Source organism: Planococcus citri, chromosome 2 (genome assembly GCF_950023065.1).
Source record: "Planococcus citri chromosome 2, ihPlaCitr1.1, whole genome shotgun sequence".
Taxonomy (NCBI): Eukaryota; Metazoa; Arthropoda; class Insecta; order Hemiptera; family Pseudococcidae; genus Planococcus; species Planococcus citri.
The window spans coordinates 49,150,576-49,167,641 of NC_088678.1; the positions used below are offsets into that span (position 1 = coordinate 49,150,576).

At 33.5% G+C, this 17,066-nt stretch overlaps 1 protein-coding gene across 3 annotated transcripts in view; it reads left to right on the plus strand.

The window, feature by feature from the left end:
- Window positions 1-17,066, plus strand: part of LOC135836241 (uncharacterized) — a 125,508-nt gene that overhangs the window by 61,513 nt on the left and 46,929 nt on the right. For all 3 annotated transcript variants that reach the window (XM_065350946.1, XM_065350945.1, XM_065350943.1), the window contains exons 3-4: window positions 5,819-6,150; window positions 13,168-13,329. In XM_065350946.1, the coding sequence (XP_065207018.1) occupies window positions 6,006-6,150; window positions 13,168-13,329 (307 nt within the window). In that variant the 5' untranslated portion in view covers window positions 5,819-6,005. The remainder of the gene's footprint in view (window positions 1-5,818; window positions 6,151-13,167; window positions 13,330-17,066) is intronic.

Here is a 17,066-nt window from a genome sequence, read left to right on the forward strand (position 1 = left end):
TGTCTGCCGGTCTGTCTGGCTTCACAAGGTCCCTGAACCGGATGTCTAGACACTCAAGGGCATTGACCCACATGTCCAGATTCCCAAGGTCGTGTGTATGTCTGTCTGTCTGTCTGTCTGTCTGTCTCGCCTTATAAGGCCATTGACCCGTTAGTATGGTTTCCCAATGTTGTTTGTCTGCCTGCCTGACTTCTCGAGGTCATTTGAGTGCCTGTCTGGCTGTCCACAGACGCCTGTCTGGCTCTTAATGTTATTGACCCGTCTTTATGACCTCTTATAATTTTTTTTACATCAATTTTTGTATCTAATTTTCAACATTTTTATAATTTATATCGTTTTTCTAAATTTGCAACTATTTATAACATTTAGGTATAAGTTGGTTTCATTAATTTTTTGGCAACTTTGAGCAAATTTTTTCATATCTTCACTGCCTATTACCAGGATTTTTTTGATTGTATCAAATTTTGTTATTCTCAACAATTGTTGGAAAAATGTTGGCATCTCATCTTTTTTTTTTGTTTTTGGTTTTGAAGTATAATTTTTATGAGACTTTTTTTTGACATTTCATTAAATTTTGCAATGTCCGGCCATTTTTGATAAATTTGAGCATTCAACTTGCCAGTTCAAGTTACTTACTACGAAAGCTCATTTTTTGCTCCATTCTATCAGACTTGACGCTTTTCGCACCAAATATACGCGAGCCTAGGTATATTTGAAATTACCTCACGTATAAAAAAAATTCACCTTCTTATGATGTAGATAGATACTGGTCTATAGGTACCTACCAACGTCAAATAAGGTGAAATTTAAAAAAATTGGCGCTCATTTTTTCCCTTCAATGGCGAAGATTTTATGTGTGCGGTTTGGTGGACGACAGATCACCACATCACCCTTACATTTTTCTAGATTTCAACTCGAAGATAAATTTCGTCGAAGAATCCCTTCAACCCTTATAACGCGAGTAAAAGACGTTTTTCTTAAACTTCATTTTGACGTCGTGGCAATTTTTCTATCGCAGCGAAAGAAAGTTGATTTTCAAGGTATTTGATTTCTACTTTAACCAGAACAGCATTTATATTGGATAAAAAATGCAATAATGTTTTCAATTTGAATTTATCTTGATGGGTATGTTGTCGTACCGGTACTACCTATCCAACCAAACATGAACAGGTATTCGTATCGCTGTAATATAAGGAATTCAATTGACAATCAAAACGTAAAATTGAATGTATCCCGACTGAATTTTCACGTTATGACCTTTTCGATGAATAAAACAAAAAAGCTACTTTATTTCGAGAATAATACTACAGTGACCGGTCATTAAAAACTAAAGTGTCCGCTATATATACACTTATACAGGGTTGTGCTGGGAGTAGTCGCCGGATAATGAGTCACGCTTGATTCCTACAAAAGGGTATTTATAACTGAAATAAATGGAGTTAAAATAACACGCTCTGTTTATCGTACTTTTTCTCGTGTATAACCGCATTAAAAATGTGACTCGTTTGAGCCAAATACTACTATAGAGTACGTTTCCTACTGAGCTGTGCAGTGTTTTTCCGAAGATACCGAGATACTCGTATTATATGGGGGTGATTCGAAAAGTTCCAGGGCACAGGGACAGGGAGGAAGTTCTTACAAAGCGTACTGTTGTTAATATCGATGTTTTTAAGAAGTTAATTATTCGATATTGTCAAAACTGTGTTGCGGTTTGTTGAGCTTTGGTTTAACGACGCGACGCTGGCTGCTGGTGTTTTATAGCACTTCAATTAGTTCGCTCGCCTAAGATTTTCTTACCGAGAGAATCAGTTACGGTTCAAGGAAAAGGTGGCTAAATTTATTTGTTGCTATTGTTAATCGAAATTCAGTATTCTGAGTAGGGTTTTGATTTTCTAATTGTTGGGTATATACGATATGCATAATTTTATTCTAAACTGTGAGGTTTTATTAAAGTAAAATGTGACGGCGGTTATTCGGAAAAAGCTTGCTTTTCAAACTGCTAAATGCTGATGCCAAAATATTACGGTATCGAAAAAAGAACTCGAAACTCCCTCATACTCCAATCATTACCATGGGGAAATCTTTTCAAAACTAGGGAAGGGAATGATCGTCAAACACCAAACATCCCCACTTCGAACTTGTATACTGGAGAAAGTGTTTTCGTAAGAACAACACTCGAAACTCAACGACTTCTTCGGGTCGAAATGAAATATTTCACAAACTCGAAAAAATAATGGAGGATTAAAAAACTACCCTCTTTCAAGTACGCACCCGAAGATTAAAAAGAGAAGTAGGCTTTAGTCGTATAATAAAGTATTTACCTATGTATTACGAAATGATAAAAATGAAGGAGAAAACAATCCAAATATCTACTTATACGTTCAACAAGCAAATCATTAATGCATAATAATTTACCTACCAGAAATTAAGACAAATTAACAACGATAATAATACCTGTGTATACCTACCTCCGATGCTGTTTGATTCATACCATGAATAATTCATGTACACGGTAATCTTGTTCATAAGTATTTGGAAATTTTAATGCAAATTCTCTACATGGTTTAGAAAATTTAAACGTAGGTAACGTACCCGTGATAAATTTCCAAACTACGTCGACTAGTCGTACTAGGTACATTTTTGTTATAGCGAATGCAGATCGTCTAACATTATACGTATGTAAGGCATTTTTGGTACAAAACGTCGTCTTTTTTCATGCGGAAATGATGCTTTTATTTCACAGAACATGGTAAGCCGAAGATGTTGCATGCCTAAAATAAACATTAAAAAATATACGACAAAAAATACGCATTAGAGTAGATACCTACTCGATGACACTCGTATACTCGCGGCGTTATTCTAGACAGATATGAGATGATAACATTGCACATCCTCTACCCTAAAACATGGCACTAGAGAGTTGAGAGACTACACGAGTAAAATAAACTTTGATTAATGATTAGTACGTTTGTGGTGTACTCATGAAAATTTTACTCTTTTACGTGTTAGCCAACTTGAATACATTAAGAGCTTTCTTTTTTCGAGCTTTTCGTTTCCAATGGCATCTCTATTATACCTAACATATCGAATTATATCTCGATTAAGCGCTCGTAAAAAAATATGGAAATGGATTTTTTAAATGTTTTTACACCTTAATAACGTCACTGCCACACTATTGCTTGGTAATCCTTGCAGCAATAAAGCTTTAGTGAAGCTTATCAAAGCTGTACCGTGTTTAGTAGGTAGGTATACTCTCCTCGAGGATTTCAGATGTACATATTTTTGTTCAGTTTTGTGATGAGCAAATCTCCGCGTGTAGTAGTTTAAGGTTATCACCATTACGACGTTGCAGATTAATCCGTTTTATTTTTACTTTTTTTTTAAAATGCTGTTTGGTGTGTGTGGTTTTTTTGAGCAATGAGCAATTTTTTGAGCACATACGTGGGTGGTAGTGGTAATTTATTTATTTTCGTGTGACTTAATTGTAAATTAGGTAACCACATCACTGAAGCAACTGCTGCCATATCTCTTGGAAGATTCAAATATCTTACAATTCAAATGCCAAACATCAATTTCTTCACTTTGTAAATAGAGAACAGAACATACGTTCTAAATTTCAGTTTCTATAATTCAACTGGACTTTTTTTCCTTTTCAGTCCCAATTTGATTTTTTTGAATTTTGAGAAATTTAAAATAATGACTCAAAGATCTGAATTCTGTAAAATTTGGCGGATAAGTATTTCTGTAAACGTTCTGTTAATTTATCTGTGTATGTACTTGGCTTTTTTAGAGCAAAGTGCCACAAGTGCTTTTCAAAAATTAAGATTCGAAAAAAATGGAATTTTTGGCCTTGTTTCTCTAGTTTTTGGCCCCCAGGGTATTCAATTTACTTATTCAGTTATAGGATATTTATCTGGTTCCTTCCTTTCTCTGATCAAAGAACAAAAAGCAGAACATTTTTTCATGATAATTAATTTTAAAAGGGGGGGGGGACAATTTTTCTACAGATTTTTTTCAGTAAGTAAAACATTTCAACTTTTTTTAAAATTCAGAATTTTTAAATTTTCAAAATTTTTTCATAATTTTTCTTCACATTGAGAAAACATTTTTAAGAACTGAAATTTCAAAAAGAAAGAGATAAGAAATATGAAACTTACAAATTGTATATGCAAGATGCCTTCAGTTCTAAATTACCAAAGAAAGAAAAGTCGAAACTCAAAAAGAAATAGAAAATACACAAAAAATTACAAAGTTTGATTGAAAAACGGAAAAGCAAACAATTTTTTAGATATTTTAATTGCTTGAAAAGAAAGAGGGAGATTTTTTTTAATTTTTTGATTTCAGTTCTATAAATTACTCATTAAAGAATTTTGAAAACAAAATTCTCAAAGAAAGATAATATAAATACGTATTGCTATAAAGTTTTAAAGGTAAAGAAATTAATGAAAAAGGAGGAAAAAATTTTTTCAAAGGTTCTCTTCTCTAATACATACCTATACTTATTTCAATTTTTGAAGAGCGGGAGTGAGGTCAACATTTTTTCAAACAATCTTTAGACTGAAACGTTTTGATTTCTGAGAAAAAAAGAATAAAGTGAAGATTTCAAAGTTTGATTAAAAATTGTAAAAAGCAGGGCTTTTTAGCGATTTTTGCTGAAAAAAAGTATGACGAAAGCAGAACAACAGGAACATTAGAGTTTCAAAAGACGTAATTGTGACCAATTTACATGCATTCATTCACTAAGGGATGATTTTTGCCTATAGGTATGCCCAATTTGCATTTTTTTTCTAAGACCATCAATTTTTGGTCTACGATGGAGCTCCTCTCCCCCTCATTGACCCTCCTGATCAAAAAAATTTAAGCTCAACCGACATTTTAAAAGCCATTCCGTTTTTAAAACTACCTGTTTCGAAGAGGCAAGTTATCCCAAAGAAAAAGTGAGGGTTCAGGAGCGTTTTGAGTGAAGCGGGGAAACGACCCGACCTGGAAAGGAATTTAGCTTAAAAAGCATTATTTTTTGTCAGATTTAAAATTTCTTGTTGAAAAATCAAAAGTAATAAGTATGTAGATTCACCAAGCAATGACCATAATGTGCTTGATTTTGTACCCGGTGAGTTCTGGTGAATCAGTCACCAAAAAGTCACCAATACATTAAAAATTCAAATTTCACTGTCAGGTGACTTTTTGGTGATAGATTCACCAAGAACTGGTCATAATGTGCTCGAATTTGTACCTGGTGACTTTTGGTGAATCAGTCACCAAGAAGTCACCAGCTCATAAAAAATTCAAATTTCACTGACAGGTGGCTTTTAGGTGACAGATTCACCAAGCAATGACCATAATGTGCTCGATTTTGTACCTGGTTGAGTTTTGGTGAATCTGGGTGACTTTTGGTGAATCTGCAGTCACCAAGAAGTTACTAACACATAAAACATTTATATTAGTGGGTCTGGTGACATCTTAGTGATACATATTTTAGATTTTTTTTCAAAATTTTTAAATTCGTTCTGAAAACGTCGATATTGATTCACATAGCTATGATTTATGATTATACTTTCTTGGTAGCTTGAAAGTTTAAATTCATATGTAAAATGTCAAACTAGGTGTCTGAAACAAAGATTATTTTTTAAAACAATATCGATCACCCAAAATCAAATTCTTCACTTTCACTGTAGGTATCGCTCTGTTTAGCTTTGGTATCACATTGGTACTTTATACATATCCTTACTCATTATATGTAGGTACCTATCAGCTTACATATGTGGTCCATGTTCCCAGTTCCATTAATTAATTTGTATCAATACCTTTTTGGTTTCAGGTTTGGCTGATATGAGAGACTAGTTACCGGGGCAGAGAACACGGTAATCAGTATACACGCATCACTGACACATTTTTATTCGAAACAATCGCTTCATCATGCCGCTGGAACCACGATTACCCATCGGTGATTTCATATCACCAATTATCTAACGCTTCATCTTCCCTCCTCTTCCCTCTTCACATAAATGATAATTCAACATAACCTCACTAGGCAAAAAATGTACTCCAATGTATTGATTCTGTGTTCTCTCGGAACGTTAATTTTCATACCGATATCAGCAACAATGCTTGGGCAATTGAACTGGTCACCTATCTACGTTGGAGGAAATAGTAAGTAATTAAGGTAGCTTTTATTTTCGTATATATCCTAAGAATGACGCGCGCGGCTTTTTAGTTGATTTATGAAACAATTTTGCAAAGTGGAAAAAGGCCTTTCGTATGCGGGAACGGTCGCGCGTTAATGAAGTATTAACATAAAACTGCTTTCAACCCTTCGTTCTAATTTGAAAATGCGACCTTCGTTTCGATTCTTCTGGACCATTAGCATGTTAATTAAAATGGTTCGATTAGAGCTCTTAACTTGCTTTCAGTTTCCTTTAGACCTTTCGTTTGGAATTGTTTTTTTTCTCCTTTCTTTTACATATTCATTGTGCAACTTGTGCGTTGTCGAGTGTCGTTGCGTTGACGACGACAATTAGGGGAACGTTTCGGTTGTTTTTGTTGACAGCGCAAATGGACCGTGGTGGTGTTTTCAAATCATTTTAACAAACCAGTATTGTTTATCGAAGTAGGAAATACGTGCAGAATATTTCAATTGCGGCGTAGAATTGATGAAACTTATGAGATTTGTTTTTTTTTTAAATTTTATTTTAAATCCAGGATAAAAACCAAAAGTAAAAATTGTTTGCCTATTTTTACTCGGTATCTCGAAATTAGGAAATTTCAAGATCCTTTACACACTTGAAACAAAATAAATAAATAAATTTGCCATGCGAGATATTTCGAAACACCCTGTATAAAATAAGAATTCATTTCTGCAGATGCAATACGAAATAAGAAAATAACACGAACGCAGATTCAACGCCAAAATAAATAATATAAAAATGTACCCGACGACGCTAAAATATATCAAAATATCTGTATTTTTTCGCTCGAAACGCCATTTTTTTCATTTAGAATTATTCATGAAATTTCGCCTCGATTCGACACCTTTTTAGACTTTTACCTTCGTCTAAATATATGTCAACGTAAAATCCAATTTTCACTCAGCTCGATAATTCGTGGCCGAAAATATTTTATTAAAATGAAGGCGCGATGGAAATAATTAATGTGGTAAAAAAATGACACCGGTGGTTATTTCGCGTCGGGGAGGTCGATTCCATATAGAATTTCCAAATGAACCGTGTAAATTATTTAGTTAGAATTGAGATGTATCAACGGTCGCTATTAAATTTTGCAATGAATCACAGCACAGCTCTAGAAGTGTAATAACACGAGGGCAACAGCGAGCAACATCATTAATTCTATAAGAGGTCGCGCGAATGCCATTTTGATAACATAGCAGGTTTCAAACAAATCTTGCAATATTATTCGAACGTTATCCCTTTTAAAACCGTTCAAATATAGGGTGGATTGGGATTAAAATGTGATTTGAAAATTAGCGAGTTTCAAAATACACATTCTCTATTACCAGCCGAAAGGATTACACCCATACGTGGTACCTATGATGATTTTTTTTTGGAAACACACGTGCAAATAATTAGACCCATATTGTAGGTGTTGGTATATCACTACCTATTATGGTATGTAATTGGGACCATGAAGCTATATATGTACAATGTTATTGGTAAAACGTAAGTGAATGTAAAACGAATGTTGAGTATTTTCAATTTCTTCGATACACATACGTAGGTATATGTACATTCTGACACTCTGACATGGTTAACAGGGTATACGTACGTACTTTACTGAACCCCTTTTTCACTATACATAAGATGAAGTGTACCGTACCAAGCATCTAGGGAAAATATACGTACGTACCTCGCTAAACGTAAGTAGGTATACGCTATTGTTGTATACGTTGCACATACTCATTGAAAATCGAAACAAGTAATAACCTAAGTTGTGCTATAGAAAGTTAAGGAAACTCAAATACGAGTAAGTACACGTAGCCAACTTTTAGGATATGCAAAACCAACGATAGAACAGCCGAGAAATGCCCTCGTATGCGGAGAATTTAATTTAATGTGTATTTGGACATTTATTGTTTCTATGCTTTGGTATTTTTTCTATGGCTGTACAACTTATAAAGATGCAACTTTCAGAGCCTATATTAAGGGGTTAATCGTTTTAGACTACCAAATAAGAAGTATTCTTGGCGTCGTATCAGAACGCATTCATTTAATCGCGACGTGTAACGATAAACACGTTGATAAAACTTCAAAATGTGGTGTAAAAGAGGAAAAAAGCTAGGTATTTACCTACTTTTATTATTTTTCGGATTTTCGTGATTTTATTAGGGCAATGCGGCAAATGAAGGAGCCAAGTATTGAGGAGATGAAACGATGAAAATAATTGGATGTAGGATAAATAACTCTTTTCAGTTATTTACAGCAGATACCTATCTATTTATTTTTTAAATTATACCTTCAGGGCTTTCTTTGCTGGACACTTTTTTGTAAAATGGGAGAGGGAGACCTAAAAGACGCAGAGCAGTTGAATCAGGAAAATAATGGGTACCTATTTAAATTCATTATAATTATAACCTCAAATTTTGTACGAATCAACCTGACACACATTACATTTTTTCAAAAATTCATTTTTAATTTTTTGTCATTTTCACTTGGATTCAGGGTCTGGACTGTGGAGGGGGAGGGACATGGATGGTTCCAGAAAATTTGAATCGAAAAAATAATATGTTCATCGTCGAACTCAGCACCTTCAAATTAGCAATTATCAATGTGCTTCTTCACTTTTGTTTTTTTTTTTCAAATGTTGGTGGAAATTGGGAGCATTTTTGCCCCTTGCTCCAGTGAAGGATCGAAATTCCATTTTAAAAGTTGATTTGTTAAAAAGATGGTAGAGAGAGACCTCCCAGCATAATTTTTTTCACGATTTTTTCAACGGAAGATGCTTGATGGTTGAAATAGCTTGATATATCCTTTTTACGGCAAACTGGTTATGCAATTTTATTAACACAAATGATCAAGTATATAGGTTGGAAACGAATGAAAGGCAGAACTCGAACCAAGAAGAAAGTCGATAGGAGTCTTCTAACTTCGTTCATTTTTTAACGAATTATTTAAACAACAGAATGAAAATCAAAATCAGTAGGTACTGATGCGAAATTTTAAAATCTCAAAATTGAATAATTTTTAAGGTGAAAGTAGTTCAACTTTTCATGGCAAGTTCTAAATTTAAGTTTAAAAGTACTTGAAAATTCGACAAAAATTACGGCGAAGACAGGTAAGTATAGACATTCATTTACCTATTCTCTTTGTACCAAACTAATTTTCAAAATGGCGTCTCAATACCCCTTGGAGTAACAATAAAGGCCCCAAAGGTCCAAAAACGAGAAAAACGCAAAAGTGAAAAACCATCCACTAAGTTTGAATGTCAACTTATTTTTTTCTGTCCTGTCTCCCTGAACTTCTCTTCCTCTCCCTCCCATACCTAAAATTTAAAAATGACGTGTGACGCGATGTTTTCAGGATTTTTGAGAACGCTGAGTTCAAAATATTCACTTAATTTTTTGATTGACACTTATCAACCTCCCTACAAACTCATAATTTTGAGGGAAAAAATTGTAAATTGGGAAATGAGGTTAACTAGTTTAAATAGGTTGTATAATTTTCTGAATTTAATCTGCCAGTAGTCCCTTAGTCTCAGATTTTGAATGGAAAAAAACGAGAGACACGATTTTGTCCGATAAAAATTATCTCTGAAATTTATATTGACTCTTCCAACCGAATTTCATCATTTTTGGGTCTCCAGCGTAATTTTCAAACTCTTCAGTTTTTCTGAATTCCTCGAGAAGGAAATTAGGGAAGTTTGTGTTGTTGTTTTTGAAAAAAAAACAACACATGTTTGAGTGAAAGGGGAGCAATAGTTGAAGAAAAACTTATGTTGACCACACCAAAAGAACATTATAAGATAGATCCTGGATCTCGATCTATAATGAAGTCCCCCCCCCCCCTTTAAGTTTTCAGATTCAAAATTTTCGACCAAAAGAAAGTTTAAATTTCTGAGGAAGTTTGCTTTGAATGGAAGATTGGAAGACTCCCCAGAACAATTTTGAACTCCTTAGCCGTACCTGACTGAGCCAAAGATCTTCAAAGTAACTAGTAATAAGCCATTCTTGCAACAAAAAAAAAATGTGTATTTCCTATTCTTGAACTGTCACTTGTGCAGAGTTCATCCCTTCCTCTCCTCAAAAACAGCTGAGGTTGAGTTTCTGAACTTCCCTGATTCATTGACTTTGAAATTCGATACCACTTTTAGTCCTCTACAAGCGACTCTGGAGATTGTAATTTTTCACAAGCATTTTTTCCTGTTCTTAGGGGTTCATAAAGTTTTAAAATTAATAACCGAAGAATTTTTCTCATCACCAATTAACTTGAATTACTTAGCAAATTTTTCCACCTAGGTATCTATAAACACCATAGATTGTGCGAAAAAATTGGATCACGATCTCATTTAGTTTTACTAGGTAGATATTGATTAAAATGACTTCCTACGCATGGCAATCATAATTTATTTTCACATTTGACTCATGTATGTACAGCATGACACGAATTTTAATATTTTTTTCAACGAACGAGAAGTTTTTCTGTTTTGTGTGGGTACTTACATAAACATTCAAAATTGATCTCATCTTAAAGTTTTATAAAATGCCAATACCACCCACTTAATCTCTGTTCGCTAAAAACTCGCGTAGTATAAATTATAAAAATTGAAACTTTCGAAACAAATTGCCCACAGAATTAGGTACCCAAGTACCTACCTCCTGTATCGGTAAAAATAAGTCAACGATAAAATATTTCGCTCAGACGCTATCTTCTCTTGTGAAAAAAAAATCGTCGATAATATAAATCTTTAATTAGTTTTAAATTGTTTTACAAAGTCCCGAGTGAAATAAAGCTAAAAATCAATTTATCTTCTCCTAAAGGCGTTTGTCGGCTTGGTCGCAATAAAACAATTAAAGTGAAAGTTTTAATCCTGAGATAAAAATTAGATACAAATTTTAATAACCCCTTCATTTTAGTAAAATCTTAACTCGACTCCTTCACACTGTTTAGTACGCTTTAAAATGGTGGCTTTTACTCTTTTTTTTCTTCATTCCCTTCTACTCTTTTTATAGCTTCAAACTGATGATAATTCATTTTGAGTATAATATAATAAAAAATCTATTTCCTTAAATGAAAAACTCGAAGAATGGAGGAAAAAATGAAATCAAGGTAGGGTAACACCGTAATAAAGAAATATTTTTACGTTACAAACGTGACGTTCATGCTAATTTTAATTTGAATCGAAAATTCGCGAGAACGAACATTTAAATTTTTTTACAACCGCCGCGCCGTGTCGAGAGAAAAGGAAAGAAAAAAATATACCAAGAACAAAGCGTTGAAAAAAAATTGAAATTTAATAATTTTTTCGTCTATTGTTTGAACACGTCGGCTTTTAAAACTGTTCTTATCGAAATAATTCGACGGAACTTTTTAATTATAACGTAATTTGTCGTCGAATAACCGTAAATTAGTACCTAATGAAAAATGTTTTTATAAAATTATATCACCGTCGTCGTCGCTGCCTCGTTCCCTGGTACAAAAAGCAAAAAAATATTTATGACCGAAATTCAAACCTCAGTCTTGATTTTAAATTAATGGCGTTAAAACGGGCAAGAAAGTGAAACGAATAGTTATTTACAGGAAGCTGAGAATTTTGAAAAATGGCTGCATTACTCATGTCAGCGAGAAAAGGAAAAAAAACGAGATTTGTTATACCGAGGCCTTTTTCTTTACCATCGTTGCTTGAAAATTCACGCTGATGCTCGCACAAAATGACGTGAATAAGAAATTCGCGGACAGGTGGGAATAAAACTCAACCAACTCTATCAAATAAAATAAATTTTATCAAACAGTGAAATAGGTACCTAATGATTAAATATGACGCCGTCTATATTAAAAAAATGTAAATAGGACAATATTGTGTGGGATTAGGTAGGTACTCGTAGGTATATGAATTGAAAATTATATTTTTCACAAAAATTTTCGCCCACGTGTGGCAAAGTTTAGGTTTTTTTAAAATAATAATAATTCACAGTTCGCATTCTGTTGATCAAAAATAGAATAACTAAAAAAAACACCGATTAAAAATCCACCCTAAAAAGTGAAATTTAATTTATTGCCATTTTGTTTCAGGCATAATAATGTTTGAAATTAACATAGGTTGATAATTTTAATTAGATAAGCTTAATAGTCAAAGTTTTCAATTACGGATTAAATTTCACTGGTGAATTGTTATAGCAGGTTAGGGAGCTTTTTTACGAACCAGCGACGACGATGTTTTAAAACTGACACCAAATTTAAAATAAGTTTTTCTCTTAAGGCCTTTCTTAATTAAGCGCCTATTCAAAACAAAACAACAGCAAAACGCTATTGAATGGAATCCTTTAAAATTCTTTTTTTCCCTCATCTCCTTCGCGGATAAATCAGTATAACTTTCAAAGTAAGAAGCAAATCTGTGAGCAGATACAGGTATAAACATAAGCCCAAAAAATTCTTCTTTCGAGTTGGTTTAATTTTAATCAATGTTAAAATCAGCAAAGTATACCTTGCTAAGTTTATTGTTGAAATTCATATTTCTTTGTTTTGTTTTTCGACTTTTACCAGCGAGTAGAAGTTTTAATGTAATTTATTCGGTGTGATGGCGAATTTGAATTTCAAAACTTGGCAATATTGTTTAACGTGGTGTACTAAGTTTTGAAAAATTTTCACCTTTTTCCATCGTGTAAATAATTTAATATTCAAATGATAACTAACAACTAACATTTAAATACTTGTAACTACCTATTTTACCAAACTAATTTATTTATTCCAATCGAAGCAGTAGTAGTATAGTTTACAAATTAACGCCGTTTAAATTTTTCTCAATGTTAGGTATATAATTTTACTCGTAAATAAACTGGAATGCGATTGTGGTTCTTGAAAAATAAAATCGAGAGAGTAGTTCATGTTTAAGTACTAGTCCAATATTCTAGAAAATGTTTTTCGTTTAAGTAAAAATAAATAGAAATTCTCGAATTTATAGATATGGAAGTACTGATTTTTACCCTTCTTTTTTTTACAGATCAAGTCGACATGTGGACGAAAGAATCAAAAGGATGCGAGTGTCAGTTCAATCCCTCTAGAAAGGATTGCGCTTGCTGTGTGAAGCCTGGAGGATGTCAATGCGGAAGTTCGGCTCCGAATAAGTGCGCTCAATGCGGCCTACAGCAATACTGCAACAATAGTAAGTTTGTAAATTACATACCATCTTGAAAGTTTCTCACAAACGTAAATTTGCCAATGTTGAAAAAAGTTTTGCTGCTGTTTTGGCGCATTTTCTAAATATTAATTTTGTTATTTATAAAGATAAACTTGCAAATGAACTATGATGTTTTTAATGGCTGTCATCTCGTGTCCAATTTTTGTGCAATTTATATGCACTTGGGAAATAACATTAAGGAAAATAAATGCGTGTGAATCGTGCTAGTGTGTGTTTAAAAAATCCTCCCACACAGTATTAAGTATTAGAGCTTTTTCATTTGTCTTTTTTTTCTCACTTTAATTGTTTCAAAGTACCCAAGTACATAAGTAAGGCTGTTTTATTAAAACGCCAGTTAAGAAAACGTCTTGTTTTTCTAGTCGTTTTACTAAACGTCTAATGCAGGAATGTAGAATATTTAAGACTGGTTACCTACCAAAACTTTAATATTCTACTCGTAATACTTCGAGTACATAATGTACAGAAACTGAAGGTAATTAAAAAACTTTCAAAAATTGATCGTCTCGAATGTAGAAGTCTTTTAATTGTGGAATGTGCTCCAAGGTAGATATTCGATATTTTTGTTGTGATGCTTAACGAATCATTTTATTAATGGATTAACGCTCAAAACTTTTACGACGGAATAAAATTGTTATAAAAAGTTTTAAATGGCTAAAAATGAAGTGTGCAGTTGAGTATGCTTAAAAATATGGGTAAGATAGTAAAATACCTACGTATTTGACTGCAAGTTTTCAATTTTTATAAATTAGGTAGGTAGGTCTAGTACCTACCCTCAAATAAATTGCATAGTACAACTATTTCATTCAATCGAGATACAATTTGGTCCTTCGAGCCGGACGGCCGACAATATTGTATGTACATACCTATAAAACATAATTACCTACAACAAGGAGCAGTGGTCCTTCAAAAATCAGCTCATTCGAAGAAATAAACATTGTTTCCATATTCAGTGTTAATTGACTTATGACTTATCAATATGCTTTGAAATTTGAAGATTTTTGATATTTTATACTTCTTAAGCATCCATCTCCAAATTACATTATTTATGTAGGTACCTACTCCTCCATAGTTTCATTTCGTTGGTGTTTCTGCCGTCATCGAGAGCTGGAGGCGATTTTCTTGATGATGTACCGATTTTTTTTGTGTATCCGGCCCGAAGGACCAAAATTTGTTGCTTTGAATACCGGCTTATTAAGAAACTGTCAAGTTTTACAGGTTCATACCTTGAATCCAGTTGAGTTTGCAGCGAATCTATTCACTTACAGGGTTCAAATAAACTGGATAGGCGATTCAAAAACCAATAGTTGAAATATTGCGAGAGTTCAAAATTTGAATAATTTTCATGGTGAAAGCTCGACTTTTCATGAGAATACCAAAATATAAAATTGCAATCAAACTATTTTTTGCAATACACTTATTTCCAGAAGAGAATCTGAACTCGCCCTTGGGGGAGGTGATTGCGTTAGGACCTTCAGTTTTTATCAAAAATTCAGGGAAAAAAAATATACAATGAAGTGGCATAAATTGATTATTGGATGCGCTAAGTTTAAATATTTGTCTATACAGGGAATGGACCTCAAAATATAGGTATAACTTGCAGTGCAAAATTTTAGCTGCTGAAATCCATTTCTCGATGATTGGCGAATTTTTAAAATTTTTAATTTGGCTTATTTCCCATGACAAAGAAATATGAAAATTGGCAAAAATTAAGGTAAAAAACTGAAATTTGGTTTATACCGGATTTTTTGATCGATTTTAGCACATATTTTTAAAATCCGTTTGAGCTGGTTCAAAATTTTAAACCAAAATTTTCTCCATCAATTAATGATATTTTTGAAAAAAAAATAGGAAAAAAATGAAAAATTTACGATTTGCAAACAAGAAAACCAACATGACTGCAGCAGCTTCGTTTTTACCCTATTGTTGACCTTCTAAATCGATTAGTAATAGTTTCGAGCCGTTTGGAAGCCTCTCATGGATTTTCGAATTCCACAGTTTTTACAAAATGATGCCCATAAATGGACTCAAAATGAAATTCTGCTCGTGTAACACTAAAATTTACAACTTGGTATGTTAAAAACAGCAGTATGTACCTACGAATCAAATTCCCGCTTCTTTCGTTAACTCATTCGTGTGGCGTCGTAAATCGCGCCATATTCGACGACTCGTGTTTTCACGAAAACACGAGTCGTCGAATGAAATTTGGTTGATTCTTGATTCTTGAAAAATAAAACATCCGCCAATGCGATGGCTAAAATATCACGCCATCGCATCAGCGGATACAAAATCCGCCGATCGTGCAACTTTGTATGGACAAAGTTGCACACAGCTCGATGAGGCGATCACGCCATATTCCCGCTGAAACTGCTGATCAGCAGTTTCAGCGGAAATCGACCACCGACGAGTAACCGTCGGTGGATCGATAAAAACCAGTCGCGTAAAATGGGTCGTAGGACTAATACCATCTTGTCCGAAATTGTTCATTTGTGTCGTGTGTGATAAAAATAAAATGTAATAACTTCATAAAGCATTCGTTTACCTTATTTCGACACCGTGAACTACGTGACATTCGCTAACCAGAATTTTTTAATTTTTTTCTGAAATAATTTCAACTTTGAAATTACAAAATATGTCAAAAGTGATCAAAAAAGTCGCAAGAATGGTAGATCTGAGTTTTAGGTGCTGAATTTCAGTTTGGTCCTAAGTATTTAAAGTAATCCTTCGCAAACATGGAGGATCTGAAAATCGGCTGGAGGCTTATGAATAACTTGAAATCATCACTAATCGATTCGAGAGATCGAAAATGGAGTATAACTCAAATTTTTGCTTTTTACTTTCATTTGATCAAATTTTGAATTTTTTTCACGGGAACTGGGTAAAATTTGATATTTGAAAAATCATCCAAAAATTGAGAAATGAATTTCAGCTGCGAAAATTTACCTTTTCAATTCATTTTTATCCGTCAAAAAATTTAAGTGTCAGTTGAGGTACCTCAACCGTTAGTTTGTTTATGTATTTTAGGCCCTTCAATCCCACCCTCCTCCTCCCCCGTTCCGAAAAATTGTCAAAATTAATGAAAATTGAGAGAATTATGTCGTTCAAGTTTTTAAGAGTACTGCTTTGAATGGTTAGTCATTTTTTGATTCAATGTCTTTATGCCCTGCACTCCTTCAATTTTGGAAGGAAAAAAACTGAAATTATATGACAACATCCTGTGATAATTATTTTGAATCTCCCAAATTCGGCGATGCTGAGTTCAGTTGTGTATTTATTTTTTGGATTAAACTTTTTGGTAAAGCATGTTTTGAAACAGGGAAGGTCCGAGTCCTTCCCTTTTTTATATAAATTGGAGACCTAAGGAAACACTGCGATGGCTTGGTATAAAAACCTCGTAAGTCCAGGTTTTTTCGAAAATGCTTTTTTTGTGGTTTCTTTAGTAAAAAAAAACGAGGAATCCGAATTTAAAAACCTCGTAAGTCTAAAACGCATCTTAGCGCTTCAATCGGCGAAAATCCAACATTAAAAAACTCGTAAGTCCGACATACGAGGTAAGTACTAGAATTTCATCAATTGTAAATTTGAAAACCTCGTAAGTCCTTGTTAAAAACCACGTAAGTCGTACGTAAGTACGATGAAAATCTCGTATGTCGTCTCTAGAAACCTCGTATGTCCTTTCAAAGCACTTTAACCAACTAATTATA